The sequence below is a fragment of the Eleutherodactylus coqui genome, chromosome 13, assembly GCF_035609145.1.
Source record: "Eleutherodactylus coqui strain aEleCoq1 chromosome 13, aEleCoq1.hap1, whole genome shotgun sequence".
In the NCBI taxonomy this organism is placed as follows: Eukaryota; Metazoa; Chordata; class Amphibia; order Anura; family Eleutherodactylidae; genus Eleutherodactylus; species Eleutherodactylus coqui.
The window spans coordinates 35,778,635-35,795,025 of NC_089849.1; the positions used below are offsets into that span (position 1 = coordinate 35,778,635).

The following is a 16,391-nucleotide window of genomic DNA, read 5'->3' on the forward strand; positions in this document are numbered from 1 at the left end:
GTATTTTAAATCTCCCGGGGCATGAGGACTTATGCGCTTGCATCTGACAGAGAGGTCCTGGAAGGACCATATCGCCAAGGGACATTGCGGAGGCCTGGGGTGAGTATTTCAACTTCCCCCCCCCCCCCCCCCTCATGGATCTGATCCATTGGATAGCGAAGATCACAACCCCAGGGACCGGTTGCCGCAGTCCCCGGTGAACTCTTGTTCAGTAGCCGGAAGCCAGGAGGTTGCAAATGTCCCACGACGATTCGGTCTTCTGTGCATACATCGCCATTTCTCCTATGGTGCTCATGTGCAGAAGATAGATGAGGGTCCTCTCCAGACCAGATCATCGCGAAGGATGGGGGTGAGTAATTTCAGCTCCTCATGGATGCGATCTGTTAGGGGAGCTGAAACTTTTACTTTTTTTCCCCACTTTTTATTTACTTTAATGCAATCAGCGCTATCTGTCAGATGGCACCGATCACATGACTGGGGGAAGTGGGAAGCTTCCCGTGGCCCCCCCATAACTGCTCCAAGTTGTCAGCTAACTCTGGGCGCCGATAGAATGGAACAGTCACGTCCTCAGCCCATGGGGCTTTAATTTTCAGAGGCAGTATGTTTTTACGTCCTTGGGGATTAAAGCCCACTTTGCTAGGATTTAAAAAGGCAATGGAGCTGTCACTAAGGGGTTAAAAGGGCTGTACAGGATCAGGAAAACCTGGCTCGCTTTGAAAAACGGGTTTGGTTTTTTTTTCTGTTTTGTGGCATTGTGGCTCAACTTAAAGGGGTTCTGACATGAATAATTTTTTTATGCTTTAGCAGCCATTGTTCCCTGGTCTGCCTAATGGACCCAGGGAACCCATGGGTTAATGGCTGCTAAAGCATAAAAAGATAACACTTACCTGTTCTCCTGTTGTTGTTGACATCGGGGGGTCATCTCCCGGCAGCATATTAGCACTTTCTGCTTAGGTTAAGCAGCCTGACTAGAGCCACCTGATTGGTGCACGCTGTGCAGTCACGTGGTGCCGAAGAGCCAATCAGGTGGCTCTAATCAGCAGCGCTGCTTAACCTAAGCAGAAAGTGCTAGTATGCCTCCCGGCAGGCAGTCTTCTTCCTCCAGCAGCCGCGCCGCTCCGGGATCGCGCGCATGCGCAGTGGAGAGGTGCCCTCTGACAGGAGTCAGGACGGGCTGCGTCTCCACTGCGCATGCGCAGCACTCTGGAGTTCAGCCGGACGGACGGGCCGCCCACAGCAAGCACTGCTTGTGACGTGCTTGCTGTGGCGGTCCGTCCGTTGACCTCGGAAGTGCCTGACGGACGGACCAGAGCAGGAAGCGGTCTTTTTGACCGCTCCTGCTCTGCTTTAAAGGCACAGAAGAAGATGCCGGCTGGAGGGGACATGCCTGGCGATCGGGCCAGGCCAGGCAAGGTGAGTACAATTTTTTTTTTTTCATGTCAGAACCCCTTTAATTCACTTCAGTAAAGCTGAGCTGCACAGGCCTGGACAGATGCAGTGCTGTTTCAGGAAGAAGGAAACCATTTATTTTTTTCTTCTTAGTTCCGAGCAAATCCTTTTGTTCAGTTTGCCAGGATTGGTCATGTCTAATGAGTCAACATACCTGGCATATCTCTGAATACATATTTACTAGAGATGAGCGAGTGTACTCGGAAAAGCACTACTTGCTCGAGTAATTTGCTTTATCCGAGTATCGCTGTGCTCGGGTCGGAAGATTCGGGTGCCGGCACGGAGCGGGGAGCTGCAGGGGAGAGCGGGGAGGAACGGAGGGGAGATCTTTCTCTCCCTCTCTCCCGCCCGCTCTCCCCTGCTCCCCGCTGCGACTCACCTGTCAGCCGCAGCGGCACCCAAATCTTCAGGGACGAGCACAGCGATACTCGGATAAAGCAAATTACTCGAGCGAGTAGTGCTTTTCCGAGTACGCTCGCTCATCTCTAATGTTTACCCTGGCATCTATGCACTTTGTGCCTTCTCTACCCGTAGCTCAGTGTTTGAGCTGAAGACCTGAGTGATATGACAGACCGCTGTCCCATGACCCTATTCTCTATTAAGGCCTTCTATAGAGAAATGACTAAAATGGCATCTTGGTCTACATTATTAATGTATGACGATACGTTTGCTGGAAGGAACGCCACATGTTTCATGAATTATTTCTTGGTGTGACCATGCCATTAGTTGTCAGAGCTTGATATCCACCATGACAAATCGAATGCATTTACCATCCCAGCACGGTGTTTTCCACTCCAACGGTACAAGGCACAGCGCTCTTCATTGTTGTGCTGCTTCTCCCTAACCATGGTAACATAAAGAGATGGGGAGGCTTCATACGTCAGAGATGTCTCCACAATATATATTGCATCTTCCAAGGGCAAAGCCTTGAAGAGATCACACAGATCAGATTTCTCCTGCTTCCATTATGTCCTTAGAGTGCAAAGTGACCCATCTAATCCATTATTTCCAGCCGTCCATTCTCCAGATTAGCTGTCATCCCAGTCATCAGTCATACTGTTACTAGTAGTTTATTTCCCGTCCTGCACATACCTTACAGATCAGCGTTTTTAATGCCTTTAGTCTTATGTAAATTTTAATAATTACCTAAAATAGATTTCTATTTTTAAAAGGGCAATTGTAGAGATGGATATGTTACTGGACTAGTCAGGGAGGACTGTTATCGCTTCATTGATTACTGATGATGACCCCAATTAGTGGGAATCTGTCATCGGGCAATCTGAGTACAGTACAAGCCTCTTTAACAGCACCCCAAACCTCCATCAGGACCCATACAGTGCTGACACAATAGCATCAAAGAATAGCCCCCTTAATCCCTGGAGGGCGGGGCTTATTTAGTCTTGACCAAAAATCTTTTTCCCCTTTGTGTTGGCAATTGTTATGTTTTCTTTTATCAGGTCTGTAGCAATATTTGTTTTTAGCACGATGGACTATACTTGATGTAGGCGCCATCATGGGTAAGACCACTTTTTTCCTGAGTCAAACATAGCAATGTTGTGCAGCGGTCTGGTTTACTTGGGCCGGTCTCACATGACCAGGTTTGAATTACGGATTCCGCGATCGTGGTCCGTGCGGGCAGTCCATCTGGTTTTTTTCTTTTCTTAATGTATATATTTGACACAACGCATATATACGCCACACATATGCAATGTAATTCATATGGGTGGCGTTGATTACCTGCCTATAGAGAACAATGGGCTGTGTTCTTTGCCCCTGTCTGACTGCTCTGTACTGCTGACATGTCTCTACATAGAGGGAAGCGGTGTGGTTGTTGGCTGGTGGTGGCAGTAATGTGTATTCTCCAGCTCAGCAGCATTGTCATCCTGTACATGGATTCCGGGTAGACTCCTCCTTCCCTCTTACTGGAAGCATTTGAACTTGGTTAAATCTGGAAGCAGGAGCATGCGGCTGTCTGTTCTGTGTATACAGCCAGCTATGTACGGCTCACAGCAGAGACTATTGTTACTTCCTGCTATGTAAAGGGAAGCCAGGGGTCACAAACTGAAGGCTGGGGAGCAAGTGCACGCCGGGGTCCGCAGCTGGTGAGTCTGGGATGTGGGACTGTAGCCTCTTGGACTTATTGCTGTCTTATTATTATGCTTCTCATTATGGCTAAGAAGCACATGTATATAGATGTGTGCAAGTGAGAACAATACCTCTACAGCGCCACCTATTGGAAGGCAGCATTCCTGAAAGTCAATGTCAGACTTTTTAACAAGTCTTGTAACAATAACTGGGAATTGTGAACCAAAGCCAGAAAACCATTCAGACAGCTGTTTCGGGGGTTTTGCACCTCATCAGTCTGAAGGTTTCTGGCTTTGCTAGTGAGAGGCCTACAGACGTGTGTCAGAAAGGTATCGTTTCTCCTTAGGGAGAGGAATCTAGAAGGTGTGAGGAGACTTATAGGGCCATGCATGCTCCTCTGGGAAATATGCGGATGGATAGAAACTAGAGTAGCCATGCAAACACAGGTCGAACATTTAAACTCCATGCAGATGTTGTCCTTGGTGGGATTTGAACCCAGGACCATAGCGCTGTAAGACAACAGTGCTAAAGACTAAAGGCCCTTTTACACACAAAGATGATCGCTCAAAAGATGGCTTATTAATGCGTGTGAGCTGCTGGGAACCATATTCAGAGAACAGCGGGTGGTCTGTTCTCTGAGTACATTCCCTTTGTTCTGCCTCGCAACTGACAGCTGAGACAATGTTATCAGTGCTTCCCAAGGAGAGCGCAGCGTGAAGTCCCTGCTATCAGCTCTTCTGCCGAACAATTGATTTTATGCCTGCAATCATCGTCTGCCAGAAAAGTGAAAGATGGCTTTAGAGCTCTAATCGTTGTGTGTAAAAGGGCCTCTGGACATCAGGGTTTTTTTCCCCCTCTTTTATCACTAGCACCTACTAGATAGGGATGGGCGATTTGGATAAAAATTGAAAAAAATTTTTGTGTGTATATTTTCTAAATATACCAAGACACGTTTTCTTTCGTAAGGGAATCGCAGGCACAGCATTTTTTTAAAAATTTTTTTTAAAGCAACCCTCCAGTCCTGGACAAACAAAGATGGCTGCCGCACTAATCCGACTAGCTGATGTACACCGTGTATTAGTAGTCTGAAATCTTTCATGCTGCTCTGACTGGCCGGCACTGCTCACATGGGCAGCACTGGCCAATCAAGGCAGCATGTAGTGTCTTAGACTACTGATGCATACTAGTGCACATCAAATGGGTAAAGATGGGCACTCTGCGACGAAGACCGGAAAGTCCCTTTACTAGATGGATTATCAAATTTGAATCGCAGCCCCCATATACTGTCACATCCCTCCTCCACCCCCCATATACCTTCTCCTTCTGCAGCCATACAGCTTTCTTCTCAGCAGTCCTGTAGCTGGATACTGTTAACCTGGAAAATGGTGCAGGGATTAACCCCGCTTAGCCCGATATTTGCCCCCATGTTAATAGCAAAATGGCCATTAATCGCCCAGCCCTAGCTCTCATTGTATCATGGTCTGTGGGCACCTTACAAGACTGTATGTAGAAGTGTTTCACTATCCAGTACATATACCAGCAATCCCTAATAAGCAGCTTTTATATGGACTGTTAGGGCTCATGTCCACGGGGAAAATATGATTTAGGATCCGCAGCGGATTACCTGCACGCGGATCCACACCCCATAGGGATGCATTGACCACCCGCGGGTACATAAATACCCGCGGATCGTCAATAAAAGGGATTTTAAAAAAAAATGGAGCATGAAAAAAACTGGACCATGCTCCATTTTCGTGCGGGTCTCCCGCGGGGACGGCTCCCGCGGGCTTCTATTGAAGCCTATGGAAGCCGTCCGGATCCGCGGGAGACCTAAAATAGGAATTTAAAGAATTTACTCACCCGCAGCGGGCCGCGAAGCTCTTCTCTTCCTCACGGCCGCATCTCCCTTGCTTCGGCTCGGCGGATGTGCCCGGCGCATGCGCGCGGCACGTCGACGACGTGCCGGCGACGTGCCGCCGGCGTGAGGAATTCATCCGCCGGCCGAAAAAGAAGATCCGGCCGTGAGGAAGAGCAGAGCTTCGCCGCCCGCTACGGATAGGTAAATTCTTATTTATTCGTATTTTCAGCGCTCATGTCTACATGTAGAATCCGTAGCGGGCCCGATTTTCCCCGTGGACATGAGGCCTTAGGGTTGTGAAGGTTACTGCAACATCATTGTGTGAGTCCGGGGGTTAAGGTACCTTTACACAGGGCGACAATCGCCTAAATAACCACTTTTAAGCTTTGCATGTAAAGTACCCAGAATTGATAAATGCGATCCGTTATAGCACCCGCCCCGGACGGGGGAGAGATTAATTTTATACATCAGATACAATTGTAGCAAAGCCTCAGCTGTGAGAAGTCAGGGTTTCCTTTTCATCCTATGGGATGTAAAGAACATTTGCTTTCACTTGGATCTTGCAGATGGTGAGGAGTTTATTAGACGTTGGTATTCTGCTTGCTGCTACAATGTGATTTTAGTCTTGGCTTTCTGTAGAGATGGTAGCACTTCATTTACCACACTCGTACAATGAGAAAGGCGTTTACGCCGATGATGGCGAAGAGTCTTAACGCTGCACTTACAAACATTGTAGTTAGCCGTCTGTGTGGTTTCTATGGCGTGACTATGTGAACCTCGAGAAAGGAAAGTGAAAGCATCTTGGAAGGGTGTGTATACTTATAAGCAGAAGTAAGCGGGTAATTGCACAATGTGCTAGGAAATACAGTAAGAGGCTGATCTCTATGTGTAACTGTGTAGTGACTGGTATTAAGGTAGTATGGGCATGGGTTGGCAAAATCTTGGATTAGGACTACACAGGTAGCTTTGGGCTAGGGGCGTAGCTACACTTATCAGAACTGCAGAAAAAAATGATTATCCTGTTCCTTAGGAATTTCATAGACTGGTAGAGTTGGAAGGGACCTCCAGGGTCATCGGGTCCGACCCCCTGCTCAGTGCAGGATCACTAAACCCTCCCAGACAGATGTCTGTCCAGCCTCTGTTTTGAAGAAGCCAAAAAGAAATATGGGCTCACCTCACCAGCAGTATCTTTCAGTGTCGCAGGGAGATCTGAAATTCAACGGGAGCTCCGTCCTCAAGCAGCCGACGGCAAACGGCCAAATTCCGTATAAACAAAAAATAGGAGTGGAGGGGAGCTGCTACCGTTAAAAAAATTTAATTCTTTATTGAATAAAAAAAAGCATACAGCTCACAGGTTCGCGCTGAACGCGTTTCGGCTATAGTAGCCTTTGTCAACAGCTATGAGGTATGGAATACACAAGACATTTATAGACCAAATACAAATTAAAATCAAAGAAGCAATACCTGTGTGTGCTAGCTTGTCAGGAGGAGAGATGGCTGAGGAATGGTGTGGAGGGTGTGCAGGAGGTAATTGCACCACATGTTGTAACCAGCATACAGAGATTTGTGGCAAAAGAGTTTAAAACAGACAGATAGAGAAACAAGTATGTATGTGGATATCTGGAAAATAGTATTTGAATACATCTATACAGCGATAAATAAGTGAAAATTCTAAAGGGAAAAGGAATCTGGAAGGCAAAAATTCCAACAAAGCAAAAGTCCAAGAAAAAAAAAACACTGGAATACATGCTCTTAGATCTCCTAGATATATAGTTACATAAACTATCTCTGCATAGTAATAAAACGATTGCAGGGCGTATAAGTTCACCGAAATCTACAGAGCAGAAGTCAAGAAGAAAAAAGCAAAAAAATAAATAAATAAAAAAAATAAAAAAAACATTTTTTTATTTTTTTTCTCCTTTCTTCTGAATGCATACTCCCAGATCTCATAGATATATAGATTATCTCTGCGTAGTAGTAAAACAATTGCAGGATATATGAGTTCACCAAAAATTTACAGAGCAGGAGTCAGGAAAGAAAAAAAAAACTGGAATAGATGCTCTTAGATCTCCTAGATATATAGTTGCATAAGCTATCTCTGCATAGTAATAAATGATTGCAGGGTATATAAGTTCACCAAAATCTACAGAGTAGAAGTCAAGAAGAAAAAAGCAGAGACAAAAAAACAAACAAAAAAAAAATTTTCTCCTGATTTGTACTTTATACCGTGTTAATGAAGCTACATCTGTAAAAAAAAAAAAATTCCTTTTAAATGGGTTATCTCATCAAAATAATGTTTGCATACCACTAGGATTTATGTGAGGTATGTTCCTAGTGCTGCTGTCACTTTGTCCTAGCAGTTGGTGGTGGACATGGCGGTTAGACCTCCCTCAATCGGACAATGCTGGCATACTCAGTGATGTGCCACCAATGTCTCTGATGAGAAAACCTCTTTTATTCATCTCTGCTGCAGTAAGCTGTTCTCTGTAATTAAAAGACCCGTCTCTAATATGCTGGTTAATGGAGTTTTTCCACCATCCAGAAAAATGGGTAGAGCTGTGGGGAATTGCACATTAATTGTCGCAGTTCTGTAGATTTGCTGTATCTTAGTCTTTCTGTAAACTGTCAGATTTTATGATCCGCTTTCTTGATGGAATAGATCCATTCTCCTCTTTTCCTTTTCCCAGAGCTCCGTGCTTCAAGATGACGCAATGGAACCAGTTGCAACAGCTGGATACCAGATACCTGGAGCAGCTGCACCAGCTGTACAGTGACAGCTTTCCTATGGAGCTTCGCCAGTTCCTTGCACCATGGATTGAGAGCCAAGATTGGTAAGATGGCACGGTTTGGAAGAAGATGCTAAAATGTTTCCATATGACAAGCATTACTACCATCATCAGTCAAGGGAAAGTCGGTGAAAGAAAGCTTTTATTATCATTTTGCAATCAGATGGAGAATTCTCGTGTGTTTGGAGACACAACACGTCACTATGGCTTTGCCCTCATGTCCACGGCACGTGTGGATATGTCATGCGGATGCACTGCGGCTCATTTAAAAAAACATTTTTTTTCCTTGCGGGAGATCGTGGATTGCAGAATTTTTTTTCCCCGTGCGGATGAACGGGGTGCACTGCGGATCATCTGCACGAAAAAAAATCCGCCACCTCCCAGCCTGTTCTCCACCTCCCTAATCGATTCTAACCTTCAAATCCGCAGCGGATCCGCAAATGTATTTAAATGTATTTGCGGATGCACTGCGGAACCTAAGCTCCCATAGAGATGAATGGAGCCAATCCGCGGTAAAATGGAGCGTACTGCGATTTATCTGCATGTGGCATCCGCAAATCATTTAAAATCAAAGCCGCAGGACTTAAATTAAGTGCATATGCCCAATGCCCGTGGACATTGAGGCTTTGTCAGAGTATTGCCTGGAACATGCACCAGCATTGATGTCTGTTTCCCGCTGTCGGGGTTTTCCAGTATAAGCTACAAGCTGTTACTTTGTGTGTTTTGTTGCCCGGCAGCCTCTCCTTGGTTGATTAGATAGGAATGTGGCATGGTTTTTAGTAATGGAGATGTCTGTGCCAGGCTCCTCTGTGAAAGAGCGTGCCCATGTTACATAGAAGCAGAGGGCACATTCTAGTCACACAGCGGGTAGTTAGTAAAGCAAAAAGGAAACTTGTTCTTGATTTTACAGAAGCTCTGACATTGCTCCAGGACCATACAGTGAAAGTATTTGTAGACGGCTAAGTAGCTGCAGCCATAATTAGGGGGTCTGCAGGGGTCTGCGAACTTTAAGAGCTGCTGTCCACAGGCGATAATCCAGCCGGGGGTAATGCAGTAAACGCTTTCCATAGCTGTGCTATGGAAAGCACAGCCCCCTGTCCACGAGCGGAGAATCGTACTCTTATTTCAGATATATCTCCTGTCCAATCTTACATCGGACATGGAGAGATGCAGAAGGTGAGTGCTGCAATTCCTAGGTGACAGTGTGACACTCAAAGGGCTTCTACTTGGGCCCTTTCAATTATTATAGGACTTGTCCATGAGACTTCTTAAAGGGGTGGTCTCGCGAAACCAAGTGGGGGTATACACTTCCGTATGGCCATATTAATGCACTTTGTAATATACATCGTGCATTAAATATGAGCCATACAGAAGTTATTCACTTACCTGCTCCGTTGCTAGCGTCCTCGTCTCCATGGTTCCGTCTAAATTCGCCGGCAGGTTGCTTTTTTAGACGCGCTTGCGCAGTCCGGTCTTCTCCATTCAACACGAGCCGCTTCAGTGTGCTCCCCGCTACAGCTCTTCTGCGCATGCGCAGATGAGCTGTCACTGCTCGGGAGCGCGCTGGAGCGGCCATTCTGTACCTTCCTCTGTTAGAGGAAGGTGCAGAACCGCCCAGCTGTCCGGAGAAGCCGCCCAGCTGTCCTGCCGTCCAGGTAAGTGATGGGCCGGGGGGGGCTGCCGCTGCGCCGGAGGGAGGGAGGGGGCTCGCTGTCGCCGCTGCGATGGGGGGGGGGGGCTGCCGCTGCGATGGGGGGGCTGTCGCTAGGCCGGGGGGGCTGTCGCTGCGCCGGGGGGGGGGGGGCTGTCGCTGTGATGGGGGAACTAGCGCTAGGCCGGGGGGGCTGTCGCTGCGCCGGGGGGGCTGCCGATGTGATGGGGGAACTAGCGCTAGGCCGGGGGGGCTGCCGCTGTGATGGGGGGGGCTGTCGCTGCGCCGGGGGGGCTGCCGCTGTGATGGGGGAACTAGCGCTAGGCCGGGGGGGCTGCCGCTGTGATGGGGGGGGCTGCCGCTGCGCCGGGGGGGCTGCCGATGTGATGGGGGAACTAGCGCTAGGCCGGGGGGGCTGCCGCTGTGATGGGGGGGGGGGCTGTCGCTGCGCCGGGGGGGCTGCCGCTGTGATGGGGGGGGGGGGGGCTGCGCCGGTTACCTTCTGCCTGGCGGTGGGTGACTGGTCGGCGGCTGCGGGGCGTCTGGTCGGCGGCTGCGGGGCGTCTGGTCGGCGGCTGCGGGGCGTCTGGTCGGCGGCTGCGGGGCGTCTGGTCGGCGGCTGCGGGGCGTCTGGTCGGCGGCTGCGGGGCGTCTGGTCGGCGGCTGCGGGGCGTCTGGTCGGCGGCTGCGGGGCGTCTGGTCGGCGGCTGCGGGGCGTCTGGTCGGCGGCTGCGGGGCGTCCGGTTGCCATGGAGACACAGCTGGCAGCGTCTCGGGAGCGCGCACGTCGGGCTGCAGCGAGCGACGGGGAAAGAGCCGGCGGCCATCTTGGGGAAACTTTTATAAGTTGCTGGAACGGTAAGTAGAAACCAGCTATCAAAGTAATTTACAGGGGTAATTAGTAATGTATGTTTAATTAGGGGGACTGGGCAAAAAAAAAAAATCACTGCTTCCTTGAGACATCTCCTTTAAGTGTTGCCTATCACCCAGCATGCTACTTGAATTTCTACATGCCCAATATAAGATTGCGCCAGGAGTCCCTGAACCCTGTTCCTGGGACATTTAGCTGCAGACTCTTGGCAGTTATCATTAAAGGTCCTTTTACACGCAAAGATAATCTTTCAAAGGGCTGAAAGATTTAGCAATGTATTTGCATTAGGTGTTAATGGCTTTATTGTCCATTAACACTTTAATCATCTGACCTATCATCAGGTTAGGTCATCAATAGCTGATAGGCCAGGGTCCGTTGCTCGGGATCCCAACTGATCAGCTAAGCGGGCGCATGCTGTCAGCGCTGCAGTAATAGAGGTTGGAGCGAAAGCCTCCGCGCCGAACTCCATGTAGTGCTGGCGCTTGTAACTGTATGTATGCAAAGCAAAATAGGAGTACACTGTGTACCCTGCGATCTTTTGAAAGATGAGCGAAATACGTTCAAATAGAATAAATTTGCTCGGTCTTTCAGTGGCTGAGCGATGGATTTTACGTGGAGCATTCAGCTTTGATATTTCTCAATTCCAGCCAAACACTATAAACAGAACCTTTTAAAGCTGGGTTCACACAGAGCATAATCCCGTGGGAAATCTTACGGTTTGTCCGCAGCGAAAAAATGTGAGATTCCGCCAGGAAAGCGCTGCTTCAAAACCCGCAGCACTTTGCCGCGTGTTTTGGAGCGGCTTGGCCGCATGCTTTTCAGCTGTGTCCGCCGCTCGCATAGATGAGAGCGTGGCCGCAACTGAAAAAAATAGACATGCTGTGGCTGGGGAATCCGCTTCGCAGTGCCGGCTTCTGGTGGGTTTTCGGTGACTAATTCGCCGCCTCGTGTGGATGAGATTTTTGACAAATCTTGTCCACATGGCTGGCTAACCCTGGGATTAGTGGCCGCCGGCGGATTTGCCGCAGCGATATTTTCGCACAGAATTTCCATGGCAAATCCGCCCTGTGTGAACTCAGCGTAAGACTGCCTGTCCACGGGCGTTATTGCATTGCATTGCATTCCCTTCTGCGATAATCCGGCCGTGGGGAACACCACGCACGCTTTCTATAGCGTTGCTATGGAAAGTGCAGCCCCCCTGTCCACAAGTGGAGAATCATAGCGATTCTCCGCTTATGGCTGGCAAATTGCAGAATGCTGCGAACTGCCACGATTCTCCGCGGTGAGCCTATCTGTGAGATAGGCTCGCTGTGGAGATCTGGCGGCGGCTCCCGCGGCGGGGAATACAATGCAATAACGCCCGTGGACAGGCAGCCTTAGTCTTCTTTCAGGCCTTGTATTTATTTTTAAATTTTTTTAAAACATTTTTCAACTGAAAATGTATTGGTCTTTTTATACGTTAGAATACAAAAAGAGCATAAAGCAAGATTCAGCAGTAAGATGTCACAGTAAGGAATCCTCCTATTTTTGCCAATCCCTTAAAGTTTATTAAATAAAAAAAAAAAAAAAAAAATACAAAATTTTGAAATACAAATATACTAAAACTCTAACTCCAACTACAGTATGATTGCCAGTTCAGCAGGCGTTCAATCTTTATGTAAGTCTTAAAAAGTCAAGAGGAGAAGGAAAAAAACGTAACTTTCCCTAGAAGAATCAGTCAGACATATTCGATGCCGTGTTAGGGCGTTCAAATCCACCGGTCACATATCTTATGAAATTTGGTAGGGCAGCCTCTAACCATGAATGTCCGTTTATATAGAGGGGTGACTATTTATGTCTCGCAGCCAGGCAGCTCTAGTGTTTTTGTTTTATTTATGGTGCTTCCAGTTGAAAAATATTACTGTTTATTGCGTAGGACAGCAATAGTTTGTACAGTGTACACGTTGCCGCATCAACTGGGATGTTCTCCACGAGGTCAAAGAGGCAGATTTTAGGGTGTAGAATACAGGCTGTCTGTTTAGACTCTTTTCAAACTCCATTTTGACAATTCGGCGCCAGTTTCATCCTGGTTGGCATCCTCAATGCAGAAAACCGTATAGAGATGGAATCCAAGATGGAACTATAGAGGTAGATATTTGGTCTCCATCTCACATAGTCTGTCCATGTCCATCTTTTACACTGCATAGAGAAGCGTTGTCCTTGGCAAAGACTGACAGGGACGCCAACAATGTGAAACAGAAATCAGAGGTCTCCTTTGCCTTACATGTTCACGCCTGTGGTGCTGTCCTACTTTCTATTGCCACGCTGTTTTCTGCATGGAGGATGTAAAACTGAACCAATGCTGAACAACCGAACATGGTCTGAAAAGAGCCTTAGCTCGCTGCAGAAGAAATTCCAGATCCCTCAGTAGTCCAGTAAATCTGTACTGAAAGTTAATCAAGTGCAGTCAGAAGTACATGACCAATAGATGTACATTACAGGTCCTGGGTGCTTGCTAGTTAAAGATGTCACTATTATAACACTCTGTGCCGCACCTTCCTGCTCCACTAGTGGCGACAGAAAAACCCATCCTTGACTAGTGAACAGTTTTATTAATGATTGCACTCACGTTTTCAATATGTTTGTTCTGCAGGGGTTTTGCTGCCCAAAAGGAATCTCATGCAACCCTGGTCTTCCACAACCTCCTGGGCGAGATAGATCAGCAATACAGTCGCTTTCTGCAGGAATCTAATGTCCTTTACCAGCACAACCTGAGGAGGATAAAGCAGTTTCTGCAGGTAATGAGTTCACTGTTTTCTCTCTTATGGGCCATTTACATGGGCCGATTATCGCTCAAAGTTTGTTTAGACGAAAGAATTTGAGCGATAATTGTGTAAATGCAAAATAATTGCTCACTGGATCGCGGGCTTGTCGTTTGTGTAAATGCTCCCCGCTCAGCGCTTCACTAGAAGGTGAAGCACGGAGCGAGAAGCCCGCGATCCAGCGGTGAAGTTAGTCAGGGTAAACTATCTGCAGAAATGCTAATGACCTTAGCAATGATGTCAGCGCTTTTGCAGTTGCTTACCCGACTGACGTCCCGTGTAAAAGGGTCATGAGGCTAGGGCTCATTAAATGCAATGTCAAAGGTGTCACATTGTGACCTGCGCCCCTTTGTGACAGTTGAAGAAAATCCAAATATGTCAGATTTTGATTGCAAGTCACATGTTTTTTTTCCCCCTCTACCGTAGACCTTAATGTAAGTTACAGTAATCTACACTAACATTCACACAAAAAAAAACCTAATTCTTAGCGCAAAAACGTTGCGCTAAGGCATGTGCAATTAATAATAAACTTTATTTGTATAGCGCCAACAAATTCTGCAGAGCTTACAAAGATGGGGAATACAGAAAGACAAAAGTACAAAAATTACAGAACCACGGTTACATAGTAATCAGTTGATGGAAACAATAAGGGTGAGGGTCCTGCTCTAACGAGCTTACATACTACAAGTAATGGGGTGATACAGAAGGTAAAGGGGCTGGAGATGTGCACGGTATGGCGAGGTGGAGAGTGAGGGATGCTATATACATAAGCAATGGTCAGATATTTAGCCATCTAACGGCAGAATTGGTATGACTGCAGGGGCAGTTGATGATGGCTAGCAGGGATTGCAGTCAGTAGGTCAGGGAGCATGTTATCAGACGGCGTACAGAGGAGTTTGTTTAGGGAATGCGGTATGCCTCCCTGAAGAGGTGAGTTTTTAGAGCACGCCTGAAGTTCTGCGAGTCCTGGATTGCTCGGGTATCCTTTGATAGTGCGTTCCAGAGGACCGGTGCTGCTCTGGAGAAGGCTTGGAGGTGGGAATGAGAAGTTCGAATTAGAGGGGCACACAGTCTGGTTTCGTTAGCAGAGCGGAGGGCCCGGGCTGGTTGATGGATAGAGATGAGGGAGGCAATATAGGGGGGCGCTGCACTGTGGAGGGCTTTGTGGATGAAGGTAGTGAGTTTGAATTGTATTCTGTATTTGCCGGGCAGCCAGTGTAGTGACTGGCACAGGGCAGAGGTGGCCGAGTAGCGGCATGACAGGAAGATGAGACTGGCGGCTGCATTCAGGATGGATTGGAGGGGTAGAGTCTGGTGCAGGGGAGGCCGATCAGCAGCGAGTTGCAATCATTGAGCCGAGAGTGGATGAGGGCAACAGTAAGCGTTTTTAACGTGTCCACAGTGAGAAAAGAGCAGATTCTTGCGATATTCTTGAGGTGCAGCTGACATGTTCGGGCCAGAGATTGGATGTAGGGGGTAAAAGAGAGATCGGAGTCGAATATGACCCCGAGGCAGCGGGTGTGTTGTCTGAGTTATGGTGGTGCCACACACTGAGATGGAGATGTCAGGATGAGGTCGGTTAGTGGAGGGCGGAAACACCAGCAGGTCAGTTGTAGAGAGGTTTAGTTTTAGGTAGAGAGGACATAGTGTTAGAGACAGCAGACAGACAGTCGATTGCGCTTACATCCGTGTGAAACTGGTGAAAGCCTATAAGCAATTAAGAAAAAAACTGAATCTAGGCGCAGTCTTTTTAGAGAAGCACAAACACATAAAAATATTAGCTCTATTTCACTGTTTTATAATCAAGCAATAAAATAGATGTTGAGCAAATAGTTTTCTGTGTTTGCTTCTCTGAAAAGTTTGCTCCTATACTCATTTTTTTAATTGCTTGTTGGCTTAAGGGCCATTTACACGGGACGATTATCACACAAACAACGAATTTGCGCGATAATTGTTTTGGCTTCCCTTCCACTACAGAACCTAATTCAAACTAATCACCCTCCCCCACAAAGCTCCCCATGGCGCTGCGCCACTGTACATCACCCTCCTGTCCATGCACCACCTAGCCCACACTCTCCGCTCTGCTAACACACTCAGACTAAACACCCCTCTAATATGAACGTCACACGCTGGCCTCCAGGACTTCTCTAGAGCAGCACCCATCCTCTGGAATGCTATACCCCAAAACATCCGGACAATCCCCAATGAGTGGTATTTCAGACGCGGCTTAAAGACGCACCTCTTCATACAGGCATACCAAACCTCCTAATCTAGTTCCCCCCATCCCCACAATATGCCCCCTGCCCCTCCCTATGGCTTTCCACTTTTGCCCATCATGTACACTTCCTGCCCTGTACCTCCTGTACTACCCCCATCCCGTTTGTGTCCTAAAAACTGTATATCACATGTTATTGTTGCATTGCTGTCTTCCCCCTTGCTCCACCTCCTGCACCTTTGGTAACAGCCCCAGCCACTTTTGTTTCCAAATAATTGAATACCACATGTAACTTTTGTAATTTCTGTAATTTTCGTATTGTTTGTGTTCCCCACGTGCTTCAAAAGCGCTGCCGAATAAGTTGGCGCTATACAAATAAAGATTATTAATACTTCTAAATGCGAAAAAAGAAATGTTTACTGTTCTCTTTACGTTCTCGCTGAGTGTAAATGCTCCACGCTCAGCGCTTCACATAAAAGGTGAAGCGTTAAGCAAGAAGTCAGCGATAGTCAGTGAGCATTTAGAAAGAAATGAGGTTTGCTCACCTATTCCCTTCCCCACGATACTTGGATTCAACACGGCACAACTTCTTTGACAGACCGCTTCGCTGCTTAGTCCCCGCAGCCCTGTAAGCACAGAAGAAATAAAGAACCCACGGGGATACCGCTGGTCAGG

At 47.6% G+C, this 16,391-nt stretch overlaps 1 protein-coding gene across 3 annotated transcripts in view; it reads left to right on the forward strand.

Annotated features, from left to right (window-relative positions):
* Window positions 1-16,391, forward strand: part of STAT3 (signal transducer and activator of transcription 3) — a 76,740-nt gene that overhangs the window by 23,624 nt on the left and 36,725 nt on the right. For 2 of the 3 annotated variants that reach the window (XM_066587414.1, XM_066587416.1), the window contains exons 2-3: window positions 8,080-8,223; window positions 13,333-13,477. In XM_066587414.1, coding sequence (XP_066443511.1) covers window positions 8,096-8,223; window positions 13,333-13,477 — 273 coding nt within the window. In that variant the 5' untranslated portion in view covers window positions 8,080-8,095. Of the gene's footprint in view, window positions 1-3,437; window positions 3,552-8,079; window positions 8,224-13,332; window positions 13,478-16,391 lie in introns of those variants that run through there. The other variant, XM_066587415.1, reaches the window with a different exon arrangement.